A 22457-nucleotide genomic window follows, 5' to 3' on the forward strand; every position below is an offset into this window, starting at 1 on the left:
AAACGCCCAGATAATATTTTAACAGAAAATAAAATGAAAGAAAGTAAATAGCATAGAATTTAAACTGATAAGAATGTATATCAGTAGAACGTAAAAATCCAGATAATAATATTGCAGAAATTCCGCTGGATGTATAATTCCAGAATGGAATAAAATAAAACTTAATTTTACAGAACGGTATGATCCAAAAAAAGGTTTGCATAAAATATTTTACTCGAAAATTGTATGTTAGAAAATATGTTTCCAGAAATATATTGAAATTTTTTAATTGTTAATTAAAATTCGTGGATACAAATTATAATTTGTTTACATATTTCTTTTTTTAAACTAATGATGCAACCACAGAATAGATTTAATCTATTCTGTGATGCAGCTACTAATAGTAAGTACCCAGATATTAATAAATAATAAATAATATTGGTAATTGAAAAGAAGCAATTAAGGGATAAAATAGTCACAATAAAAATTTAAAATAAAAAAAATTGGTATTCTAAATAGGTACCTAGTTCTAGTTATATTTTATGTAGGTTCTTAACCTTTTTTTATACTTATCATAGTTAAATTTATTATAACTCATAAAATATTAAAATATTAAATTGGTTATAATATAGTCAATTGTACAATAATTACAAGCCACGCCAGTAATTTTTAAATTATTGTAAAATAGTTTAAGACATGCTCATTCCTTCAAAAACAAAACATATTATTTAAAAATAAAAATAAATAACTTAAATTTTTAAAAACACTGTTTTAATGTCTTACATAGATGAAATTGGAAGTTAGCATCTAATGGTGCTTTTAATGAACCATAATGTACAATAGTAAGATACAATACTAAGACACCCATGGTCTAATGAATTAGGCTATTACATAATATTATGTCAACTTTTTTTAGTCGTTATCTACCCATAATAAGCTGTAGTATTTTTCATTTATTACAATCTATAACTGACTGATTTAAATTAGTTTATTTATTATTCTACTAAATTAGGAATCTTTAGTTTTACCTCCTCAAAATGTTTCATAAAGTTTCTACTTAAGAAAAAAATTGTGAAATATTATCCTCAAAATATCAAATAAGATTTTAAAACTGTAAAATGTTAAAATATGGTCTAAAAGAATTGGTATTTTTAATCACACTTTCATAGTTACATGAAATATATTTTGTGCTTACTTAGCATACAGTATGTTCTGAAAATTCAACTAAGTAAGTCCTAATAATAACACATAGGTTTCAAAAAAAAAAAATCTTTGATATAACACCATACTATAAGACTCAATAGTTGTCCACAGAATAAAAAACATAATTATCAAATTTAATATAATATTAAACATTTATATATTATATAAAGTTTGTTTTGTTTTCCAGATTTTTTTTCATTAGTTTGTTATTTTTACAGATAACTATATACCTTATACCTACTTGGCTACTTATTTAAATGATTTAGTTTTAAGAATATTTTGATATTAATTTATTATAAGTACCTAGGTTCCTACACTGTGACAGTACCTAGTGCAAATCGGTTTATTTTATATGCCTATAAAGTAAAAATTCTACTTTCATCAGTAATGGTTGGTTGCGTGACAATTTGCTTAAGATAAATTATTTTAGATAGTTGTCTACAAATTCTAGTATATTTTATAACTTTATAAGTCTCTTAGTTATAGGCAATAGTATATTTTTAAATCAGTAGCGCAGATCATTTTCTTTTTACAGGTGGGGCAAATCTAGAAATTTACCTTGCGACACCCACCAATCTATATTATTCATTAAGAGTTGTATCTTGTATGAGTTAATCAGTAAAACAATAAATTTACAATATAATATTATAATTATTAATTATATGACCTTTACCAGTCACTAGAATTCACCATATAGGTACACACAAACCTACTTTTTTAATAGTTATTTAAAAATAGTTAGGTCTGTCATCTGTCTTGGTATGATAAATTTAATGTATCATATTGTGTCTTGACCTCTGGTCCCTGGGGTACTTATATAAAATTATACCTACTAAAAGTAAAAAGTAATAATTAATAACATTATGTTGTCTTAGACATTTTTGAATTTTTTTTCAAAAGTATTTCTTTTCATGAATTTTTTTTACTACAGATAAAAAAGTAGTTACAATTCTACAAATATTATTATAAACTAGTAAAATATGTCCAGTGAATATTTAAATACCTACTACTTAAATTCCAATTGAAACGTAAATAGTTATTTAATAGTTTTTAGTTATTGAATAATAATAATAATATATAATATATAAAATATTATAATAATTTAGTTATTTAATAGTTATTAGTTATTGAAAATAACTCCTTGACAATACAAGTATCAAAATAAGAAACAAAAATGTCTTACTCTTACATAATATTAACAAATTACCTCACTCTTTTAGTATAATTACCTAAATTAAAACTACTAATCAGTAATCAAGGCTTGTGTAAAAACATAAAAATAAATTAAGCATAAATATTTTCATTTTTGTGAATAATTAAAAAAGATAATATTAATATAATGCTAATATTATATTGTATTGTTTGTTGTTATTTATTTAACTGTCATTAAAATGTACAAACATTTAAATATATTTAATATATAACAAATTGTTTTTGATTAATTTGATCATTCAATATTTTTCTTGAGTTTAACAATTCAAAACACGCAAACTAATTCAAAAACATTATTATAAGAAATAAATAGTTAAATATTTATTCTTTTGTAGACAATTTATATGGGCTCTACATAACGGGCATCCTGTATTCCCTTCATCCATCCACCTCATTATGCACCTTCTGCAAAACACATGCTGGCAAGGAATAGTTGTCGCCAGGGCACACACATTTTGCCGCCTCATAAGTCATAACCCTCCCCCACCAAAATACCAATCATTAATAAAATAAAAAATGGGGAAGATTTTTAGCATATATACTATAATATGATTAAATTACATACAATATTAGCTGAATAACCTGAAAAAAATTGTGATTAATTAACTCATTTTGGGTGTAATTCGCTGTGCAAATGAGAGAAAATTCATATTATATTTTAATTTTCAGCCATCGCGCATGGCGTTGCCCGTAAAACTCGCTTATGATTATGCGAACAGTATATTATCAGGTAGGTGTAAAAAACAAAATGATAATTTCGAATAATTACCCAGTATATAAAGTACCGAGTAGATGAATGTCTAATCTATAGAGGACAGAGGTGGTTATACTCGTATAGATAATCAAATGGATTATTATTCAGTTAATAGTGGTTGGTTATCATCTAAGCAACGAGAACAATTACAAAAAAAGAAAAAGAACGCCAAGAAAAGAAACACGGGTCAAGAAAAACAAAAAAAATTACGATTGATTTTGCATAATTGCTATGTATACATAATTAATAAGTTAAGGATAAAAATAACAGTTGTTTTGTATACTAACATATAAAAAAGTTTATGAAGACAATGAATCCAATGTCGAAAATTATATTGATGTAGAGACGTAGAGTCTGATGGTGAAGGGACACTTTCAACTGTGTTCAATGAACATCTAAACAACCCTTTGATAAAAATGGATATAAAGGTATAAAATAATATTACTTATTTTTTTATATATTATAAATAGGGTTTGGATTTGAAGGCAACATAATCAATAAAAAAAGCATTTAAAATGTAAAAAAAGGCGTTTCATTTATATAAAAAGCAATTAAAAAATATTCTACAAAAGTAAATTCTGTAACTAGTTGGTACTACAAAAAAATTAAATTTAGAATCATCACGTTTAACTTACGGCATAATTTAAAAAATATCAGAATAAAATAAACATGTGCAAAAATTATTAAAAGACAATTACGGTCCACAAATGCAAACTGACACAGTCTTTTGAATCTACGCATTATGAACATATTTTAATCTCTAAATAGCTAGTACGGATACTTTTATGGCCATATCAAATTCTCAATAAGATGGTAACAGATAGATCATTATAGAATCATAACATCAACAATGCACAGTCTTCATAAGCTCTTATCCATTTGTACCGATAATATGTAAGCTGTGTATAAAATTATTAAATCAACAGAAAATTAAACATAAAAATGTCATTTATAAGTAAAAAGGCAAAAAAAAAAATACGTCTTAGAAATTAAATGAAAAAAATTTTTGTATAAAAATTATTTTTCTATTATTATTATTAAAAGAAAGGTTTTTGCCTTCAAATCCAAACCCTAATTATAATTAAATACATTTGATATATATTTAAAAAAAAAAATTGTATTGCCTTTCAGTTTGATGATGATGCTATAAAAAAAATTAAAAGACACACCATTGATCTTCAAAAGCCACTCATACAAAATAACCCAGGATTCAGTAGGGTACAAGATGCTGAGCTAATGTCGATGGCCGATCCAGGTCTTTGTTTGAGCATGCATCAGCCATATGCATCTCTCTTGTTACTTAACATTAAAAGGTAACTTAAATATCATTAAACAATTTGTGTACTATGTGTATTATTTCTTATTCAATCAAACATATTAAGATTTCGTTAATTTTTCATTTTTAAATATACTTAAAATTGTCATTAATTGACAATAAAAATCTTCACAACAAATAAAACTTACTCTTTCTAAGTAGGTATTATACAATTAAAAGCGGTTTTTAATTTATTTTAATATTTTATTAATGAGTAAACTTAAATGTTACTTTTTAGTTTCTTTTCACTACTACATTTTTTTTCTTTCATTTTAATCATGAAGGCCGAACATGGTTTACTTCACACCACGGAAGACTTTGAATTGCATCAACAGCTAAAAAACCCAGTCTAGAGGAATTAAAACAAATTGAGACGTTTTATAAACATTTAAAAGGAGGTAAGTGTACATTTGAAAGTCTTGGAGCTCCTAATAAGTTATAATTTCAGCTATTAAAAAAAAATATAAAATACATGGTGAACATTTTTAAGTATGATTAATTATAAGTTATGAGTTACAACAAATTAACTAATTTTGTTTAATAAAAAATTGTGTTTTGTTTAAATATTCAATTTTTGAACATTCATGTAGCACTCTTAACCTTTAAAAATCTCCATAAAAACAATTTATCAATATCTTCGTATTATTTTATTGAGCCTTGGCGTTTAAACTTTTAAATACAAAATAATTTGTGTTTTTAAATAGGTACCTAATGAAATTAAACATTAGAATTTTGTATTTCTTGATTAAATAATTAATTTAATTTAATTTTTTCTACTTTGTGTTAAGATATTGAATTTCCAAAACGATATTCAACTGGATGTTTGTTGGGCTGTGTGAATGTAGTGGATTGTTTGTCTCAAGAAGAGTACATTTCAAAATGTCCTCAAGGAGAAAATGAAAGTCCTTTTATATTTATATATAAAGATCCAATCATGATGGCAAATCATTTTCCAATTAAAGGACAACACAAAATTTGTAAGTGTTTAAAATAAAGTGTAGAATATTTTATTGTCTTAATTTTTTTTTTCAGTTAAATTACATGAAACAGGAACATCCTTTTCACATGACATTATCATCAGTCCTTTAAGCCTATCTTCGCATATAGTACTTCAAAGACGTGTTTTGATCAGCTTTAATTTTGAAAACGCTCTCTCTGGCAAAGCACTTGGTATTGGTAGTGTTAGAGCTATGTAAAGTGCAGGAAATACATCATTTAATCCTGTATTCCTGTCTTACAGCATACATTGTATAACCTTGATTTTCAACATAAAAATTATCATCGTCACTATCTTGTTCATTTTTTGTATCAGAATAGAGTACATCTGTAATGTCCTGTGTTTGTGTAATTTTTTTGGTAAGGTTACAGATTTTTCTAATTCCATATAAACACTTGCAAATTGGATATATTCTCTTTTTAAATCTGCTGCAGTTATACATTTCCCATATTATACTTGTTCGAAACCATTAAATGCATCAGCAGAAATTTTTATAATCTTTATAATTAAATATATAAGCATGGATCATTTATAATTTATATTATTATGAATTAAACCTAATCAGTAATCAACCTCATCCTTAAGAGGGTTAGACACCCACCATGTAACCCCCCACCACCCACCCATTAAAAAAAGGATGGCGACTGTTGGTAACTTGACTTATGGTTTCGGCGCCACTGTTAACGTGAATTATAAATTATAATATTTATTTTAAAAAAACTATGGTATAAGAAACCCAAAGCAACAATGCAAAATTTTCCTCAGCTTTTCTGAACCTACATTATCATAGAGGTGGACTCCAACATATTATATATTGTATTTGTACATTATGATCAAAATATTCTAAGGGCTACACAATGTCATTTTTCTAAGAAATTTCAGTAAGTAGTTGTTTTCAAAAAAACTTACAATGGATGCTCTCAAGGACAAATGTATAATTTGTGTAATGTTGGGGTGGCGAAATGAGCTGAGAAAAAAATAATAACTTTTAATTATAAGCCTAGGTTCCTGTACATTAAATCACTTAATAACAAAAACATAAATATATAATATATTTTATTTTAAAACTATAAAGCAATTACCTACCGTAAAATTTTTTATTTATTTATTTATTTTTTTTAACACTGTATAAGTAGTGGATAGTACTTCACAATTACAAATCACAAGATGTAATTGCATAATTATACTTATCCAGTTATACTACTTGTAGTTACTCGCATTCTTTATTGAATAGTTAATAAGTAATATTACATAAACTAAATAAATTATTTTTATTTATTTTATTTTATTTACTTATATGGACATATGGTCACATAGACGAAATATAATGCCTCGTGAAGAAAAAATTGTATGGAGTTCATAAATATGTATATTAATCAAATAACAGACATTAACTTTAGTATACAGGTACTTACAAATAAAACAAAAGTAGGTACTTCGTTTAAATAGGTATACAGATATGAAATAAATATTTTTTATTAAAATACCTATCTTTATAAAATGATGAACAATAAAAGTTTTATGATATAAAATGCATTTTTCTTATGATTATCAGTAAGATTAATTGATGCTACTTTTTATCTTCAGTAATTTCTTCTAATATTTCAGATGTTTCTTCAATAGGCTCCCATGTTTTGTCTACTTTGGGTAAATATCCTATACAATTAATTTTTATAGTTTTTATAATCTTTTATTAAAAAAATATATACCTCTTATAGCCGAATGTTTCAATCTTGGCTCGATTCGTAATTCTTTTCCTTTTAAACCATCATTATCTTCATCCGGAGTGTAAAATCGAACAATAGGCAATGGCTGTTTAGACAACGATTTCATTTCCATATTTATTCCATTAAGTTGAAGTTTATCCTCCTAAATATTAATTGAAAATAAATCATAACTGTGTTATTAAGTACATTAGTAAACTTAATAAATATTTAACTGTATTTTACTTTTACAAGTTTGTATCCCTCCTGCATTTGAATTGACTGTCGTTTATTTCGTGCTATTTCAGCATTAATTTCTTCATCTCGTCGTTTCTTCCATTTAACATTGGTATGATATGCATGGTATGACACGGATATTATAACAAACGATAAAATACTTGCCATTACCATTGCCACAACTATTAAAACAGATGAAAAATTCTTATATTATTAGTTTTATAAATAAATGCTTGAAAACTAATCTCATTCATAATCAGTAAATCCTAATCTAAATATTTTAAGTGTTTTTTACCGTACATTTTTATATACATAATACATATATAATTTTAGATATTAAACATATTATACTGCATAGGTAAATATATTTTTTCAAAAGGTTGCCCTCATATTTCAACCATGGCCGTATCCAGGATTAATTTTTTTTTTTTTTTTTTTTTGGGGGGGGGGGGGTTCATTATAATATAAAACTACACCATCATTTTTATGAATTTTAATTTAATATAACCATGTCATTATTTAATGTACCAAAAATACAGAATAAATTGACCTCATTATTCTAAATACATAAGTTTTTATTTTTAATTATACTGTTTGTCTATTAGCAAAACGAGGAAAATCTATTTCTTCTTTATTTTTATTCATCATTATTGCAGCAACGGAAAACATGTCTGAAAAATGTTTATTGTTATTTTCTCTCATTTCGTCCAAAATTGCTAACACATAATATACATGATTACATGCTTCGACCAAATCAGCATTTATTGTCTGTAACTGTTTACACAATGCTACACAAACGAAATAAAAGAATACTAAAAATAACAAACTTACACTTTACACGAAACATTCATTTATTGTGTCTATTGTCTATAAACTTCGGTTGGTGATACGATAACGTCACATATATTTTATTATAATTGTATTCTATATTTAATTTACGCGATGTTGTCCCGGGAACACAGGACGTGGTCTGTCGCGAACTCGCAACGGGCTGTGATATCGTGGCGGCCAAGGTCAAATTTAGTATTTAATTACAACTGTATCGCAGACCGCCGCGACAAGACCGCGTTCTATATGCCTTGTCTTTAGGATTAACGAGGAAATTCAATAGAAATATTTTTGATGACTGATGACATTTCGGAGAGAGTTTGAACCCTGAACCCCCCCCCCCCCCTGTATACGGCCATGATTGTAACTTACCATTAAATGTATTATCCTGTTGTGTAAATACTTTTGCATACTTAGAATCATAAGGCATGCGAGCTGGAGGATCTAAAACCCAAGTTTGATCTACTCCCTAACAAAAAAAAAAATGCATTAAGGTATAATAAATAATAGTAGGTATAATAACAATAAAAAATTCATACATAGCTTATATTAAGTGAAGGACCAGGTCTAGGTTTATGTATATCATCAAAAGAAGCACATTGAGCACTGCGAACTCCTTGAGAATTTGTTACATTTACTTTCTCACTACCAGTTTTTGTGAATAGCATATATTCGTCTAAAGGTCTCATTGCATTATAATTGACTTCCAAAAACACATCTAAAATTAAAATATATACTTATTTTATAATAATGTATATTGTACATATGATTTATTTGCCATTAACCTTCACTAAATGTATTATAATTTATATAAACAAAATAAATGTGTGCATAATTAGTATTTAATATTTATAATTATGATTGATAAGTTGACAACTAAGTTGTAGTAAATAATTACCATGAGTATGATTAAAGTAATTATTTAAAATTAATCTAATTTAACTAAATATTACCTAAATAATAAATATATATGGATATGTATCAGTAACTATAATTAAAGTAAAATTATAGAATAATATAGGTACATCTAAATTCAGGTAAATAAAAAAATATATATAGTACCACATAAAATTATGATTGTAATTTAAGTCTAAGACAATATGATGGTTAAAGCCCAACTGCCCAACGAATAAGTATCCTACATTTTGTCATGTTAATTAAAATATACAAATATTATGTACTTGAAATGCATCCACTATAACTTGTATAAGAAGCAAATCGTGGGTCAGTTGTATTAAGTCCACCAATTTGTACTTCATTATCTCCAGCAGTGATATCTGTTAATGTATCAGTTAAACTTAGAACTGGAATTTTTTTTAGTTCTATAGGATCTCTATCAACCTATGTTTGACAAAGAAATAGTTAATATAATTTATAAATAAATCTTAAATCACAAATGCATTCATATACATGTACATAAGTATTAGTGTATTACTCATAAAGTAAACATAATTTACCATAAGTATTGAACTGGATTCAGTACGTTTATAGTAGACTGAGTGTCTCGCTCCATTTAAAAAGTTTCTGTCTTTAATATGTGCACCAAATGCTCCTCCTGTTCCCTCACGGTCTTCTTCAAATACCATTTCACCTTTTTCGTTTAATGCAACAATAAGATAGTAACTTCTCCTACATAACAATTTTATAAAATTTTATATTTGTAATAATCATGACTTAAATTAATAGTACATCTTAAATTGTGGCGATAATCCATAGACTATAATATATGATTAGGTAATACATAACAATAATATACATAAAAAAAAGTTTAAAACCAATACATTTATTGTAAACTATTGATTATTTATTTAAATTCAAACAACAGTCAACATACTTGTTCTCTGTTTGGATAAGCAATAAAACTGTGCTTCGTTGTCTCTTGTCACTACTTGAAAAAGCTAGATTTAACTTTACTTGCGTGACTGGTCCTTCAAGAAGAAATTTTCGCCGTAAGACAGAGACGCCACTAAAATCTGCTCCTTTATCTAAACTCAAGAAGTTTTACCAGTTTTAGTAAGTAAGAAGGTTAAAAAATTAAAAAATGTCATTACCTAAACCACAAAAATCTCCATAATAAGATGTATGCTCACAATCACATGAACTACCACCTTTTTCAAAATTTTCTATACAGATACCTTTGTTTTTACAAGGCTGTTGCTCGTCACATTTCATGTTACAGCCAGATATTATGCCTCTAAGTTCTACAAGATTGAAATAATTTAAAAATTAAAAAAAATTATTACTTATAAATACTTATGATTTAAACTAATACCTTTTTCTTTAGAAGTATTAAATGAAGAATTTGCTAATCCGAGACTGCTAAAACTGACTACAAAATCGTCTATTTTTAATCCTCGTACACATCCAACATATCCAGACAACCTCACAGGTTCTTTTTTACTACTAATCAAATTTTCTGGATCAAATCCACCAATATTTACTTGAAAGTATTCAGTAGGAGGAGCAGGGGGTCTTTGTGGAGATAAAATCTCTAGAAACAATTAATAAACATAGACAAATAAAAATGTAATACATAGCAAACAACTATGTATACCTTGTTCCAAATAAGAGCGCACCAAACGATGTAACAAAACCGGTTTTGCCTGTGGCCGCCTGGTGCACTCTTATTTGGTACGGAGTATAGGTACCTATTACATTTTGTTTATCACTTTTTAAAACATAATGTATATACCATATAAAAATATTTATACACAGACCCACCCAGTTCTGGATTTATCCAAGGTTTACTAGTATAATTTATCAATAGACTATATCCGACTGGAACAGAACTGTTTATTTCATTGACATATAACATAGTAACATTTTCTGTTCTCACCAAAGCTAGTTGAATAGATTTTCCTCGATTTAAACCTAAATTATTGAATTAAATAATTATTAGTTCTATGAAATTACAAATCATAATACATTTATAAATAAAAATCTACCTGGATATTTTACAGTTATATTGTAAATTTTATGAGAATGATTAAACACAAACACCACAGAATTTCCATTCAAAATAAAAAGTTGCACAAAGTTGTTCAAATGATCATTTGCATGTAATATTAATGAGTTTTCATCATATGTTCTTAAATTCATTAAAATATCTTTAGTCAAAAGTTTATAATAAGATTCTTGACTCAATTCTGTTATATTGTTGATAAAATAATTCCGTTTAAAATATGATTCTCTCGTGATAAATGTTAACCCTTGTGTATTAATATCTAAATAAATGATAAATTATAGCTATTATTATAGTAAATAATAAACTAATCAATAAACATATTATTTCATTATTGATTTTAGTTGATAAGTACTTAACTATTTTCACAATAAATCCCACTATAGGCCCAAGGATTTTCACAAACACATTGAAATGTACTCCATAGTTCTTTGCATTTTGCTCCATTTTTACATGGATTTGGAGCACACGATGGTTTACATTCTTTTATAATTTCAGATAAATGAACACTCATGTATGAATATATATCTAAAATTTCACCATTTACTACCAATCCTCGAAAACATCCTATTAAACCTTGACTTACAGTTGTAACTTGTAAAAGGTCTCTAAAGCAAATTTATATTTTCATAGTGAACATAAAAACAATAAATAGTTAATAAACTTACTCTGTAGCACCTCCAATATACATACTTCCTTCAAAAGGACCAAATTTTTCATTTGGCAATAAATCAATCATTTCATAATCTGTATTAATCATAAATCGTACATGATGAGAATTGTAATCAATCCAAATTTTCTGCCATTCGCCATTATTTAATCGCCGTCTAGATTTTACCTCCATATCTCTTGATTTTCCAGAATTTAACGTAAAATTAAAAGTTAATTTAAAATCTAAATATTACAGTGTCAAGAATAAATAAATTAATAAAATAATAATAAAATTTAATATTAGGATCATATTTCATTTAATTCATAAAAATATACCACTTGTGAGAGCAACCATAAAAGAAGGGTGTTGTCTTCGAATCGGTGGTTGGTAAAGTAAAATTGCTTTTTCACCAGTAGTCCTAAAACTGAATGCTATGTCTCCTTTCCTCCAACCTGGTACTTCTATATAAGATTGGCTAGTTGTAAATGTTACCACATACTTCTGAGTGTCTAAAAATGTAATTTTTTTCTTTTTAATACAGTTTTTCAGATTGTTTTTATTAAACTTAACTTGTTTCAACACATTCAAGAGGCCCTAATGTTATACGTCCTAAAGCATCAAGCTGTAAATGTTCTTGTTGTAAAAATACCATTTTTGTAATTCCTAATCCTCCATATTTAGAAGTTAAATAATGTCCTTCGTCTGAATGCCATTTAGCATCAGGAAAATCACAATTACAAGAATGTGTACGATTCGAACATGTTTTATTCACTAAAAATAAATATTAATTATATTGAAAATACTTAACTAAAAATGAAAATAAAAAATACTTGAACATGGGCAAGATCCTCGTTTGGCATAACCAATAAAATTAATGATCTCTTCTTGAGCAGCGGAAGTAAACCATGTAGCAGAATGAAGATCTAATGGAGCTTTATAACAATCATATTTTATATACTGACTACAATGCAAGGAATGTGATATAAGCTCTTTCAACATTTCTGGAGGGAAATCTCTATATGTTATAGTAAAGCTAAAATCTGATTCTGCCGCACTTCTAACATCCTAAATTTGTTAACATTTATAAATGTACATTCATTTAATTTATACAGTCGTTAGATTGTATTACAATTTGACTAGGTAAATTGTGTTCAACAATAGTTTTTGAATCTCCTTGAACCCCAAATTCACATTTAACATGAGCTGGAGGAAATTTGCCATTTCCATCAATATCAATAAGATAAACATCAGGCTTAGTATAACCTAAAAGTGCAAGTTCTTCACATGTCTTACGAAACTGTGCTAAATCAATTCAATTATATTGATTTGTGTTTGAATTATATGTAATTACATTATGTATTATTACCAAAATGGCAATTTTTTCCAATATATCCAGTTCCTTTACAGTCACAAATTACATTATCATCAACGACTGAACATTTACCATCATGTTCACAAGCATTCGGCCTCTTACATGGATCTACTAATTGACAATTATCAATTGAAACTTGGCCAGTTGTCCTATTAGTTCTAACCATATGTCTAGACTCCAAAAATAAACCATCTAACCAAATTTCTCGTATACAACCAACAAGACCTACAATAACAATATATTTTAAATTAATATAATGTTAATTCAATTGATTTATAATGTTATACCAAAACTTCCTTTGCCACCAATCCCACTACCAATAGTTATAGTCTGTTCAGCCAAAAAATGTTGAATGCCATTTAAAAATGTTGTCTTATTTTTGTCATCTACATTTAATGTAAGCAATCCTTTAGTGTAATTTAAACAAACTTTGTGCCAAGATCCTTCAATATTTAAATCATATTTAACAGTTGTTAATTGTGTGACATTTTTACTAGATGATGGTGTGAGTTCAAAACGTATTTCATTGTTTACCATCCGCAACTTATAACAACGTTTTCAATAAATTAATTATGTAACATAATTAAATTATCATTTTATAAATTGACCAGTTACAAATTTCCACTTACTTCCCAAAATCCTGAAGAATTCTGAGTGGATGTTGTCACAGGTGATGATATTAGAATAGCCATGTGCTTATGACTTTTAAAATCAAACATCAAACTTATATGGTTAACAGATGCTACTGGCCATACAATATGTGAAGATGGAAATGGTAATGTTATAGGAATCATGTCAACTTCAGTTTCTGTAAACTCTGGTGATAAAAATCCAATGTAATGTACTTTTGGATTTCCTCTTTTTAATTCATATAATATTGATATGTCATTAAAGAAAACATACTTTAAAGAACCTACAAAGTTGTTATGTGATTTCAAACCTGAAATTTAATTTAATTTGTTAATTCAATAAACATACTTTTGACTAAAATATCTTATAGAATTTAAACTGTACCAGGTTTATTAGAAAGTGTTGGACCGCCACCAAAATATATTTCAGGATCTATGTATAAATAATTTCGAGTTCCAGCCAAAATATAATTTTTAGTTTCCCCATTAAACATAATATTGACCATATTTTCATTATGTAATATTGTCAAGTTATGCCATTGATTTGAGTTTGTGTTATTACCTACAGTTGCAAATATAGGCTCTCCATCACCAAGTTCAATTTCAACAATAACTGATCCATTATAAATTGATATTGCAATGTGGTGATGTTTATGGGACTCTCCGCTCGCATAAAATAAAGCAGAATCATCAAATCTGGTCTTAAACATAAAACTAATACGATTCATACTTGAATGAACCCTATCTTTCCAGTCATAAACACGATATGATACATAGGAAGATCCTCTTAAAGTTAATACAGTAGAAACTGAAAATAATTTACAAGTGTATACATTTAAGATGTACACGCAGAACATTTATTTCAAAACAATTATAAGTCTAATACCATAAATATCACAGTATTCGCCTTCATAAAGAGTTCCAAAACAATCGCATGACAATTGATTATAATGATTAATACATAGACTACCTTTAAAACAAATATTGTCTTCAGTTTTACATCTGGAATTATTGTTTAAAGAGATTAGTATGCTTATAATTTACTCTTAAATGGTTACAAAATAAACCATACTTATCTATGCAACCCTCTTGTACATTATCATGTTTAGTAGCAATTAGTGGTTTAATGGGTAATAAATCTGAAGCAGCTTTACCAGCACTCAAAACCATCTCTTTTATGCAGCCAACAAATGATTCAATAATATACTTAACACCATGTAATTTTTCTTCTGGGCTCAAACCTAAATAATTATACAGAAAATAAACAAATAATATTAGTAATTTAAAATAAAATAGGCATCTAAATAGATAGGTACCATCAAACTGATCAACTAGGAGAAAAAAGATATTTCAGTTTTTGCACCTTAACTACAAGTTATTAAAATTTACACTTAATCATTATGTTTATAATCTAAATTCAAATTTAAAATTTTCTCCACAAAAAAAAAAAAAACATATGCGTAACAGAGAATATTTAACTATAATATCATAAATTATCATTATGTTGTACATAATTATCATAAAAATCTAAATGTTTGCCCTATGATATCCATAATAATAAATAATTGGATTGTAAATAGTAATTGTATAACTGCTCTCCATTCCCTGAAAAGGACATTTTTAGGGTATCTCGAGGAAATCACAATAATAAAATAAGAAGTATGGTACAAGTTTGTTGTAGATCGTAGAATTTTATTTTCTATAAAACAGTATTTGTTTTTTCATAATTTCCACTTATATTTTAAAACCACCCTAAATAACCCCGTTTTGAGTGTTGGGCAGTACCTACCTATACATTTTAATGCAATATTAAAATATAAGTAAAGTTACTTTTATACAATATGTATATATTTACAAGTTATAATAGTTTATTTTTGTTTTAAATTAATATAATATATTAAAACTTAATTAAATATAAATTGTTTTTGAATTACATAAATTATAAGATAAACACCATCAAGAACAAGAAAAATTTAATTAATTTCAATTTCAATAAAATTATAATGATTAACATAACTTTCATACCACCAATTAAAACTACAGATGTTAAGTCAGTAGATATGCCATAATTACTAGACTTATGCAATCCTTGTATTATTTTTTCTGCACTTATATTATCTACTTTTGCTATAAGTCTAGCGCCATGTACATCTATACGTACAGTTACAGTGTGCCAAATATCATGATTTAAACCTAAAATGTAAAACAAAATGTTATAAAATACAATACCTTATCCGCAAAAAAAATTATTTCTGAATACCATTATTTAGTTGATAATTAATAATACAATAGTAAAAATAATACAAAACTTTACACCTTACCAAATAAAAAATCATTTTTTTAATTCTCTTCTGTCTTCCCTAATAATATATACGATAATTCTGTAGTGAATAGAAATTGAATTTTATATTATATTATGTATTTGGGTTATATGTAAATAAGTTCTAAATTAAATCATCACACATTTCTTAAAATATTTCTTTAGCAAATATCACGGTTACTTTTGAAAAAAAAGTTGAGGTTATTTTCTGAAAATGAAGTTTGATTGACTGCAACTGTTTACTTTTTCAGAAAAAATGGCTCAAAATATAAAAAAAATGCTCAAAAACAGTAAACATTTTAGCCTACTGAGTGGTTACAAAAATATTTGTCCCAGACATAAGATCCAATTTGTGTTTAGTTCAACTATCAATTACTCATGTTCAATATACATTTTTCTCCATTATATTGTTTAAGTCCAATATACTTTAATCTATTATTTTATAAATGTATGTCTTAAGCAACCAAAATTAATAAAAACAATAGGCGTATTATAAATTTAGTTTGTTAATACAAACGACATGTTCATAACAAAATCCGATGTTTATAACTTAATAATTTATGATTTATAAGTAATGTCAGTAATGAATTGTATTAAATATGTGCTCATTTGGCAAAATAATAAATTTTTTAAACCAAGTGTTTGAATAAAAAACATAACAAACTGTAGTGTATTCAAGCCTATAAAGGACAAAATGAATTGGGCAAAAACAGTGAAGGTCAAACATTGTTGAACTTAACATTACCAAGAATTTATGAATTGACTGCTAACTTCCTAAGTATAAATTATATTTAAGGCTTTTTCCGTAATTATATATACAATGTGTATTTTTTTATAGCTTATAGCTCAATTACTAGGTACTTATAACTTATTATTTATTGTTTTTAGAATTTCAATCTTTTTCAAATTATTTACAGGGTCAAAGTATCTTTTCAAGATTTGTTTTAACAATTATAGCAACAATAACTATTTTTATTTTAAATGTGTACATTTTAAATCTCTTACTCACCTTCTCCAACTATTACAGAGGTTGAATGTTTACCATAGACGTGTACTACTTTAAGTTGTCCTTTTTCAACAATTACATATAAAGCATAAGGAGGAAGACCTGAAGGTCTATCCTTTACACTATGATACACAAGTAATCCATGTGGTAAACGAGTACGAAATTGGAATGATATCTCTCGACAAAGCCTATTTGAATCAAATGATTGGACAATAATTTCTTCTATTGTTAGCATTATGATTTTACCTTAATTGAAAGGTAGGAATACGATTGCCATCAAGCTGTATAAATGCGTTGTTTTCAGCCATCATAAATACAGTATAATAACCAGATTCAGAAAATGTAAGTTCTGCACCTCTATCACTTGGAGCTATTGGTGCCAATGTAGATGAACCATATTCATATTTTTGTTCAACAGGTTCTGAGACAAAGTATGTATTGTTACGGTCTAAGAAAAATAAAAAGGTTGAATATTTGGATAAGATAAAAATATGTATTAAATTTACTTTTACCACCGACACAGTAATACAGGCATTCTGCCTCAGAATCAAATATATTTTCACTTTTACAAATACCGCTTATGTAAGTCCTACATTGGTGTAAAATAGTATCATAGTACCATTTATGTATCCAATTTTGACATGGACCACGCATAATTGGGATTTCACATCTTTCTATTTTCGAAATATGAACATTTATTAAAATTTATGGATTATATATTATAATAAATAAGTAATTAAATAATTAAACAGTATACCCTTGAAATTTTCCAGTGCTTTTACATTTAACACAGTTAAAATAAGAAATACAGTTATAAAAATAATGTGCATTTTTCACTCCAATATAAGCATCATCACACAGATGTTAAAAGTAAGATATATATTATATGAGTATTAGTAAAGTTATTTTAAACCAGCATAGAACTACATCATGTAGTTTTAAAAAGGAAACTGTAGACTGCATAGCAAATTCACAATAGAATAATAACCCATTCAATTAGAAGGTCTCAATTGAATTCAATTTTTCAGTGACTCACAGCTTTTAATGGAACAATAAATTATTTAAATAGTAAAAATACAATGTTATTATATGATATCTCTTATGTATTATAATTATGTCAATATATTAATATAAATCACCCAAAATATTTGTTTGTTAAAAATTTTAATCTACAGAGACAATAAAATACAAACATTCTATAGAAATAATTTTGAAAACAGATTTTACACAATTCATTAGCTTAAATATATTATTGTTCTAATTATTAATCTAACTTATGATATCTGAAAAAGGAACTGACAGGTGTTACATAACATAAACATAGAATTATCATAAGGGGTCGGAAAAACTATACATTCAATTGGTGACTGACAAACACATGAATGTTCAGCAACAGTATTTTCCATATTATTTTTTAATGCATCAATTTCAAGGAATGTATGAATGGATGTATGGCATATATCACAAGAAATTGTATTGGCAGTTGATTTTATGAGGTTGCCTGTATGGCAGACAGGACATTCAATTGAACTATTTTGTAGATGGTGTAAATATACATTATAATCGATATCTTGTTCACATATCCATTTCACTAAAATATAAACAAATACATTTGTAAAGTAATACATACTAATACAAAAATATAATTCAAAAATGTTCTATACATACTTTCTTCATCTAAAATTTCCTGTTTAATTTCATCAAATATTTTATCTTCTTCGTCCAAAGAATGAAATCCATCATCTTCATCCACATCAATTCTTATTATACAGATTAATATATAAAAAAAAATTGTTTTAGCTCTTTTAATAATATTTAAAAACCATTTATAATATAATAGCAGTTTTAGTTTATAATGTTATGTAGTATAATATATATATGTATAATATGTATAATAATATATCTTATGATAATATCATTAATGCTCGGAACTTAATGCACTTGAAAATTACTAAATGCACTGATGTGCTTACAATAATTTTAAGTGAAAATATTTTTATATTTTATAGTTAATACTAAATATTGATCAATAAAAACAGAAAATTGTACACTGATCAAAGGATTGAAAAGTATAATACATAATACATAACACCTATACAGTGAAAACTTTCGAAATAAATATACAATACCTATAAAGCATTTATTTTTCTCATTGCTAAAAATTCAAATTATGTTATAAACATCATTATTAATCAAATATTTTATAAAAGATGGTAAAATTGGGAAATATATTCTTAAAACTACAAAATTACAAAATATTCAAAAATATGCACTTAAACTTTTTTATATTTTTTTTTGTAGTTTTGTGAAATTAATTTCAAGTTTACTCAGCATTTAATCTAATGTACCTACCAAAAAAAAAAGAAAACATGCAAATGCAACAACTTCCAAGCCCTAATTATCATAGTCATAGAAGAACCCTTACCAAAGTAAAGTAATTCAAGTAAGGCTTTCAATGTTTTAAAAACTATAAAGTACAGTGAAACTTCCATATTTCGATGCATAATGTTTAACAACAATTTTATTGTAGAGACATTCGTTAAAAAGAGTAGCAAAAATATTTGATATATAAAAAATGTTTTATTGAATGGAAGTTTCACTGTAGGTACTTAAAAAAAAAATATTCTATATTACAATATTATTGGACATACATTATTTAAACATTAAAGGAAATTATCTTACTTTATGCATGTCTTGTCAATAAACGAAGTGACCTCATTTTCACGCATTTCATATGCAACATTACGAACTCGTTCTAAAAGAGACTCTCTTTTATTCTTAATGATACTTTTAAATCTCTAAAAAGAAAGATAAATATATATTTAATCAAAACATAAAAACAAATAACTAATACACATTAATACTTACATGTCTCATAATGTCTCGAAAATTGACATCTCGGTTTTTACCACGTTTGTAATTCGCAGATCGGTTTTTAATTTTTGATTCTACAGTGGACATAATAATATTATTGTATCATCCAACCAACGGTTTAAAATAATGAATGATGTTTATTTTAGAAAAAAAAATTGAAGTGAACTATGTAGTATGTAAGTATATTAGGTATTAATGAAATTCGATTAGCTACTTATTACATATTATTTGCACGACAAATAATTAGATCTAACTTGTCATGACTCATTAATTATTAACACAAAATAAAATTGTGGCTTGTGCTGTTAGACATTAGTAAGTTAATAGTTATCACTTAACATTCAGATAAATATATATTTTTTTAACAATAAAAATTATAAAATTTGATATCATAAATTTGGCTATCATCATTATTTGGTTTTATTATCTATGGGCACCACAGAATATAATATATACATAATATCACAGAACAATATAGAATAGTGTCTACCATAGGTCTATGGTGTCTACACGATCAGCAGCTGATGTGCGGGTTTACGTATCCCTACGGTATGATGTATTGGACTCTAAAAATTGTACCGTATCCGTAATCTGATAGGATGTTGGCAACGTGTATCCCTCTTTGTTAAGAAATTTTAATAACGGATACAACGCAATGGCGTTAACCACGTCCTGTCCTGTATCTGTAATCTGTATCCCGTAATCCGTAGTTGTGGCGTTTTCATGTTATTAGTGTTATTAGTGTTATTACTTATTAATTTATTATTCAATTTTTTTTGTAATTAATAATTTTCATTATGGTTGTAAAGTGTCTGGTATGCCCTAACAAATATGGGCCATTATCCCAAATCAGCTTATCCCAAACTAAATTTATAATGTGTTTGTTCTTTAAACCTAGTATTCTACTCTAAATTCAATATCCTGTTATTACATAAGCCATTAATTAAAGTATTTTAATATTTTTTTCATTAGAGTTATTAATTAAATACAGGGCCAGCGCTACCTTTTGCGAGGGCCTGTGCAAAACGTATTTAATTTATTTAACCAATAAGGCAATAACTATAGTTATCTATAATTTATAGACTATAGGTGTAATTAAAAACCAAAAATTATCAAAAATACATGTCCAAATAAAACAATTTTTTTAATAATTAAATTTAACATATTAAAGAGTTAAGCTCTTCCAAAATGTTGACCCCAGTTACATCTACGATGTTAATGGTATTAAAAAATACTTTAGCGAAATAAATAGCGATTATCAATTTTAAACTGTTTAATGATTACTTTTAAACGTATGTGTAATACGTCAACTTACATATTATACGAGTAAACAGACAACTTCTAAAATTTATATTAAGGTATACAAAGGTTTTGTAATTTTACCGCACCACGTTGCTTTTCAAAATATTATACATATTTAATATAATATTACTTATATTCTTGTTTTATTTTATTACAAGATTTCTATACAAAATATATTTAAGCACGAGGCCCTGGACAAATGCCCCGTTTTGCCTCCCCCTAACGCCGGTCCTAATTAAATAATTTATTTTACATTTTAATGCTAAAACATTCAAACTCAGTAAAATTACTAAGTATTGTACAAATATCGTTTTGTGGTAATCAATGTTCAGCGGTAATATTGATATGATATATTTAAGGTTAGGTTAGGTTATATATGCTATAGGCTAGGCTCTCGGTTTAAGATATACTATATAATATATAATATATAATAATATATAATATAATATAATAGGTTATATCTTATATATGCTATAGGCTAGGCTCACGGTTTAAGATATACTATATAATATATAATAATATATAATATATATCTTAAACCGTGGCTAGGCTATATGATTATTGTATTGAATGATAATAAACGGGCGGGAAAATGAAGAAAAAAATAAAAAGTTTCAAAACCAGTTTGAATGTTTGATCGGTGTACTATCACCATGGTACAATAATATGAAATATGAAAGGTACCTGACGTCATATTATGCTGACATAGGATTTCGTTTTTAAATAAAATCAAATTTGTCATGACGTGTTTACTGAAGACACCAGACATATTTTAATTACCGAATGGCGAATAGATTTTATTGATTCTGTATTTACTATTTAGCCATAGTTGGATAATTGAATTAAGAAGTGGGCAAAACAATATTAATCAACAAATTTCCACGTTTCAGTAAAATATTTTTTTTAATTTTATCATAATAACTAATTATTACAGAATAAAAATATAAAATGAATATAAGAAATAATAGGGTTTATATTATGACAAAATAAATAAATAAATACATTTAATTTATCATGGTTTATATTATTAATACTCCGTACGACCGTACACACAATTATACATTTATATCTATGTAATATACTAATATTTCAACAATATTGAATCATATACA

General features: G+C 26.3%; 3 protein-coding genes across 6 annotated transcripts; 1 reads left to right on the forward strand and 2 right to left on the reverse strand.

Annotated features, from left to right (window-relative positions):
* The first annotated feature begins 158 nt into the window (after positions 1-158).
* LOC107167721 (uncharacterized) lies at positions 159-5995 on the forward strand. Its single transcript, XM_089227929.1, has 6 exons — positions 159-177; positions 3492-3576; positions 4280-4461; positions 4702-4861; positions 5252-5440; positions 5496-5995. The coding sequence occupies exons 2-4, from the start codon at positions 3565-3567 to the stop codon at positions 4814-4816; spliced, it is 309 nt and encodes a 102-aa protein (XP_089084055.1). The 5' UTR covers positions 159-177; positions 3492-3564; the 3' UTR covers positions 4817-4861; positions 5252-5440; positions 5496-5995.
* Positions 5996-6806: 811 nt separating this feature from the next.
* On the reverse strand, positions 6807-18111 carry axo (axotactin). Of its 4 annotated transcripts, none has more exons than XM_015516900.2 (29): positions 17927-18111; positions 17682-17843; positions 17416-17617; positions 17173-17357; positions 15869-16036; positions 14916-15084; positions 14730-14845; positions 14229-14651; positions 13844-14154; positions 13502-13757; positions 13209-13439; positions 12972-13144; positions 12673-12907; positions 12413-12613; positions 12178-12351; positions 11859-12084; positions 11551-11798; positions 11174-11452; positions 10950-11099; positions 10501-10719; positions 10280-10429; positions 10063-10213; positions 9686-9857; positions 9410-9569; positions 8768-8946; positions 8601-8697; positions 7410-7582; positions 7170-7329; positions 6807-7116 (listed from the first exon to the last, which is right to left on the reverse strand). In XM_015516900.2, exons 1-29 carry the CDS (start codon positions 17997-17999, stop codon positions 7031-7033), a joined length of 5529 nt encoding a protein of 1842 aa, XP_015372386.1. In that variant the 5' UTR covers positions 18000-18111; the 3' UTR covers positions 6807-7030. The 4 variants fall into 4 exon arrangements, with proteins under 4 accessions (XP_015372386.1, XP_015372388.1, XP_015372387.1 ...); XM_015516902.2 differs by having other exon boundaries at positions 6807-7098; positions 17676-17843; XM_015516901.2 differs by having other exon boundaries at positions 6807-7101; positions 17676-17843.
* Positions 18112-18251: 140 nt separating this feature from the next.
* Positions 18252-20444, reverse strand: LOC107167718 (uncharacterized). The gene is made up of 4 exons (XM_015516889.2): positions 20038-20444; positions 19852-19967; positions 18838-18929; positions 18252-18760 (listed from the first exon to the last, which is right to left on the reverse strand). Exons 1-4 carry the CDS (start codon positions 20128-20130, stop codon positions 18444-18446), a joined length of 618 nt encoding a protein of 205 aa, XP_015372375.2. The 5' UTR covers positions 20131-20444; the 3' UTR covers positions 18252-18443.
* Positions 20445-22457: the final 2013 nt, after the last annotated feature.

The sequence above is a fragment of the Diuraphis noxia genome, unplaced genomic scaffold (assembly GCF_037042655.1).
Source record: "Diuraphis noxia isolate RWA-SAM2 unplaced genomic scaffold, SU_Dnox_SAM2 contig0004, whole genome shotgun sequence".
NCBI lineage: Eukaryota > Metazoa > Arthropoda > Insecta > Hemiptera > Aphididae > Diuraphis > Diuraphis noxia.

Excerpts from the sequence above, each read along its gene's own strand:
- LOC107167721 (XM_089227929.1), top strand. Across the intron at positions 4,462-4,701 it reads TTGTTACTTAACATTAAAAG|TTTCTTTTCACTACTACATT; the intron begins GTAACTTAAATA and ends GTTACTTTTTAG.
- axo (XM_015516899.2), bottom strand. The coding sequence starts at position 17,999 with ATGCACATTATTTTTATAACTGTATTTCTTATTTTAACTGTGTTAAAT. Across the intron at positions 11,453-11,550 it reads TGGGATTTATTGTGAAAATA|ATATTAATACACAAGGGTTA; the intron begins GTTAAGTACTTA and ends TCATTTATTTAG. Across the intron at positions 7,117-7,169 it reads GAAACATTCGGCTATAAGAG|GATATTTACCCAAAGTAGAC; the intron begins GTATATATTTTT and ends TTAATTGTATAG.
- LOC107167718 (XM_015516889.2), bottom strand. The coding sequence starts at position 20,130 with ATGTCCACTGTAGAATCAAAAATTAAAAACCGATCTGCGAATTACAAA. Across the intron at positions 18,930-19,851 it reads ATTGACAAGACATGCATAAA|AATTGATGTGGATGAAGATG; the intron begins GTAAGATAATTT and ends CTGTATAATAAG. Across the intron at positions 18,761-18,837 it reads GGAAATTTTAGATGAAGAAA|TGAAATGGATATGTGAACAA; the intron begins GTATGTATAGAA and ends TTTATATTTTAG.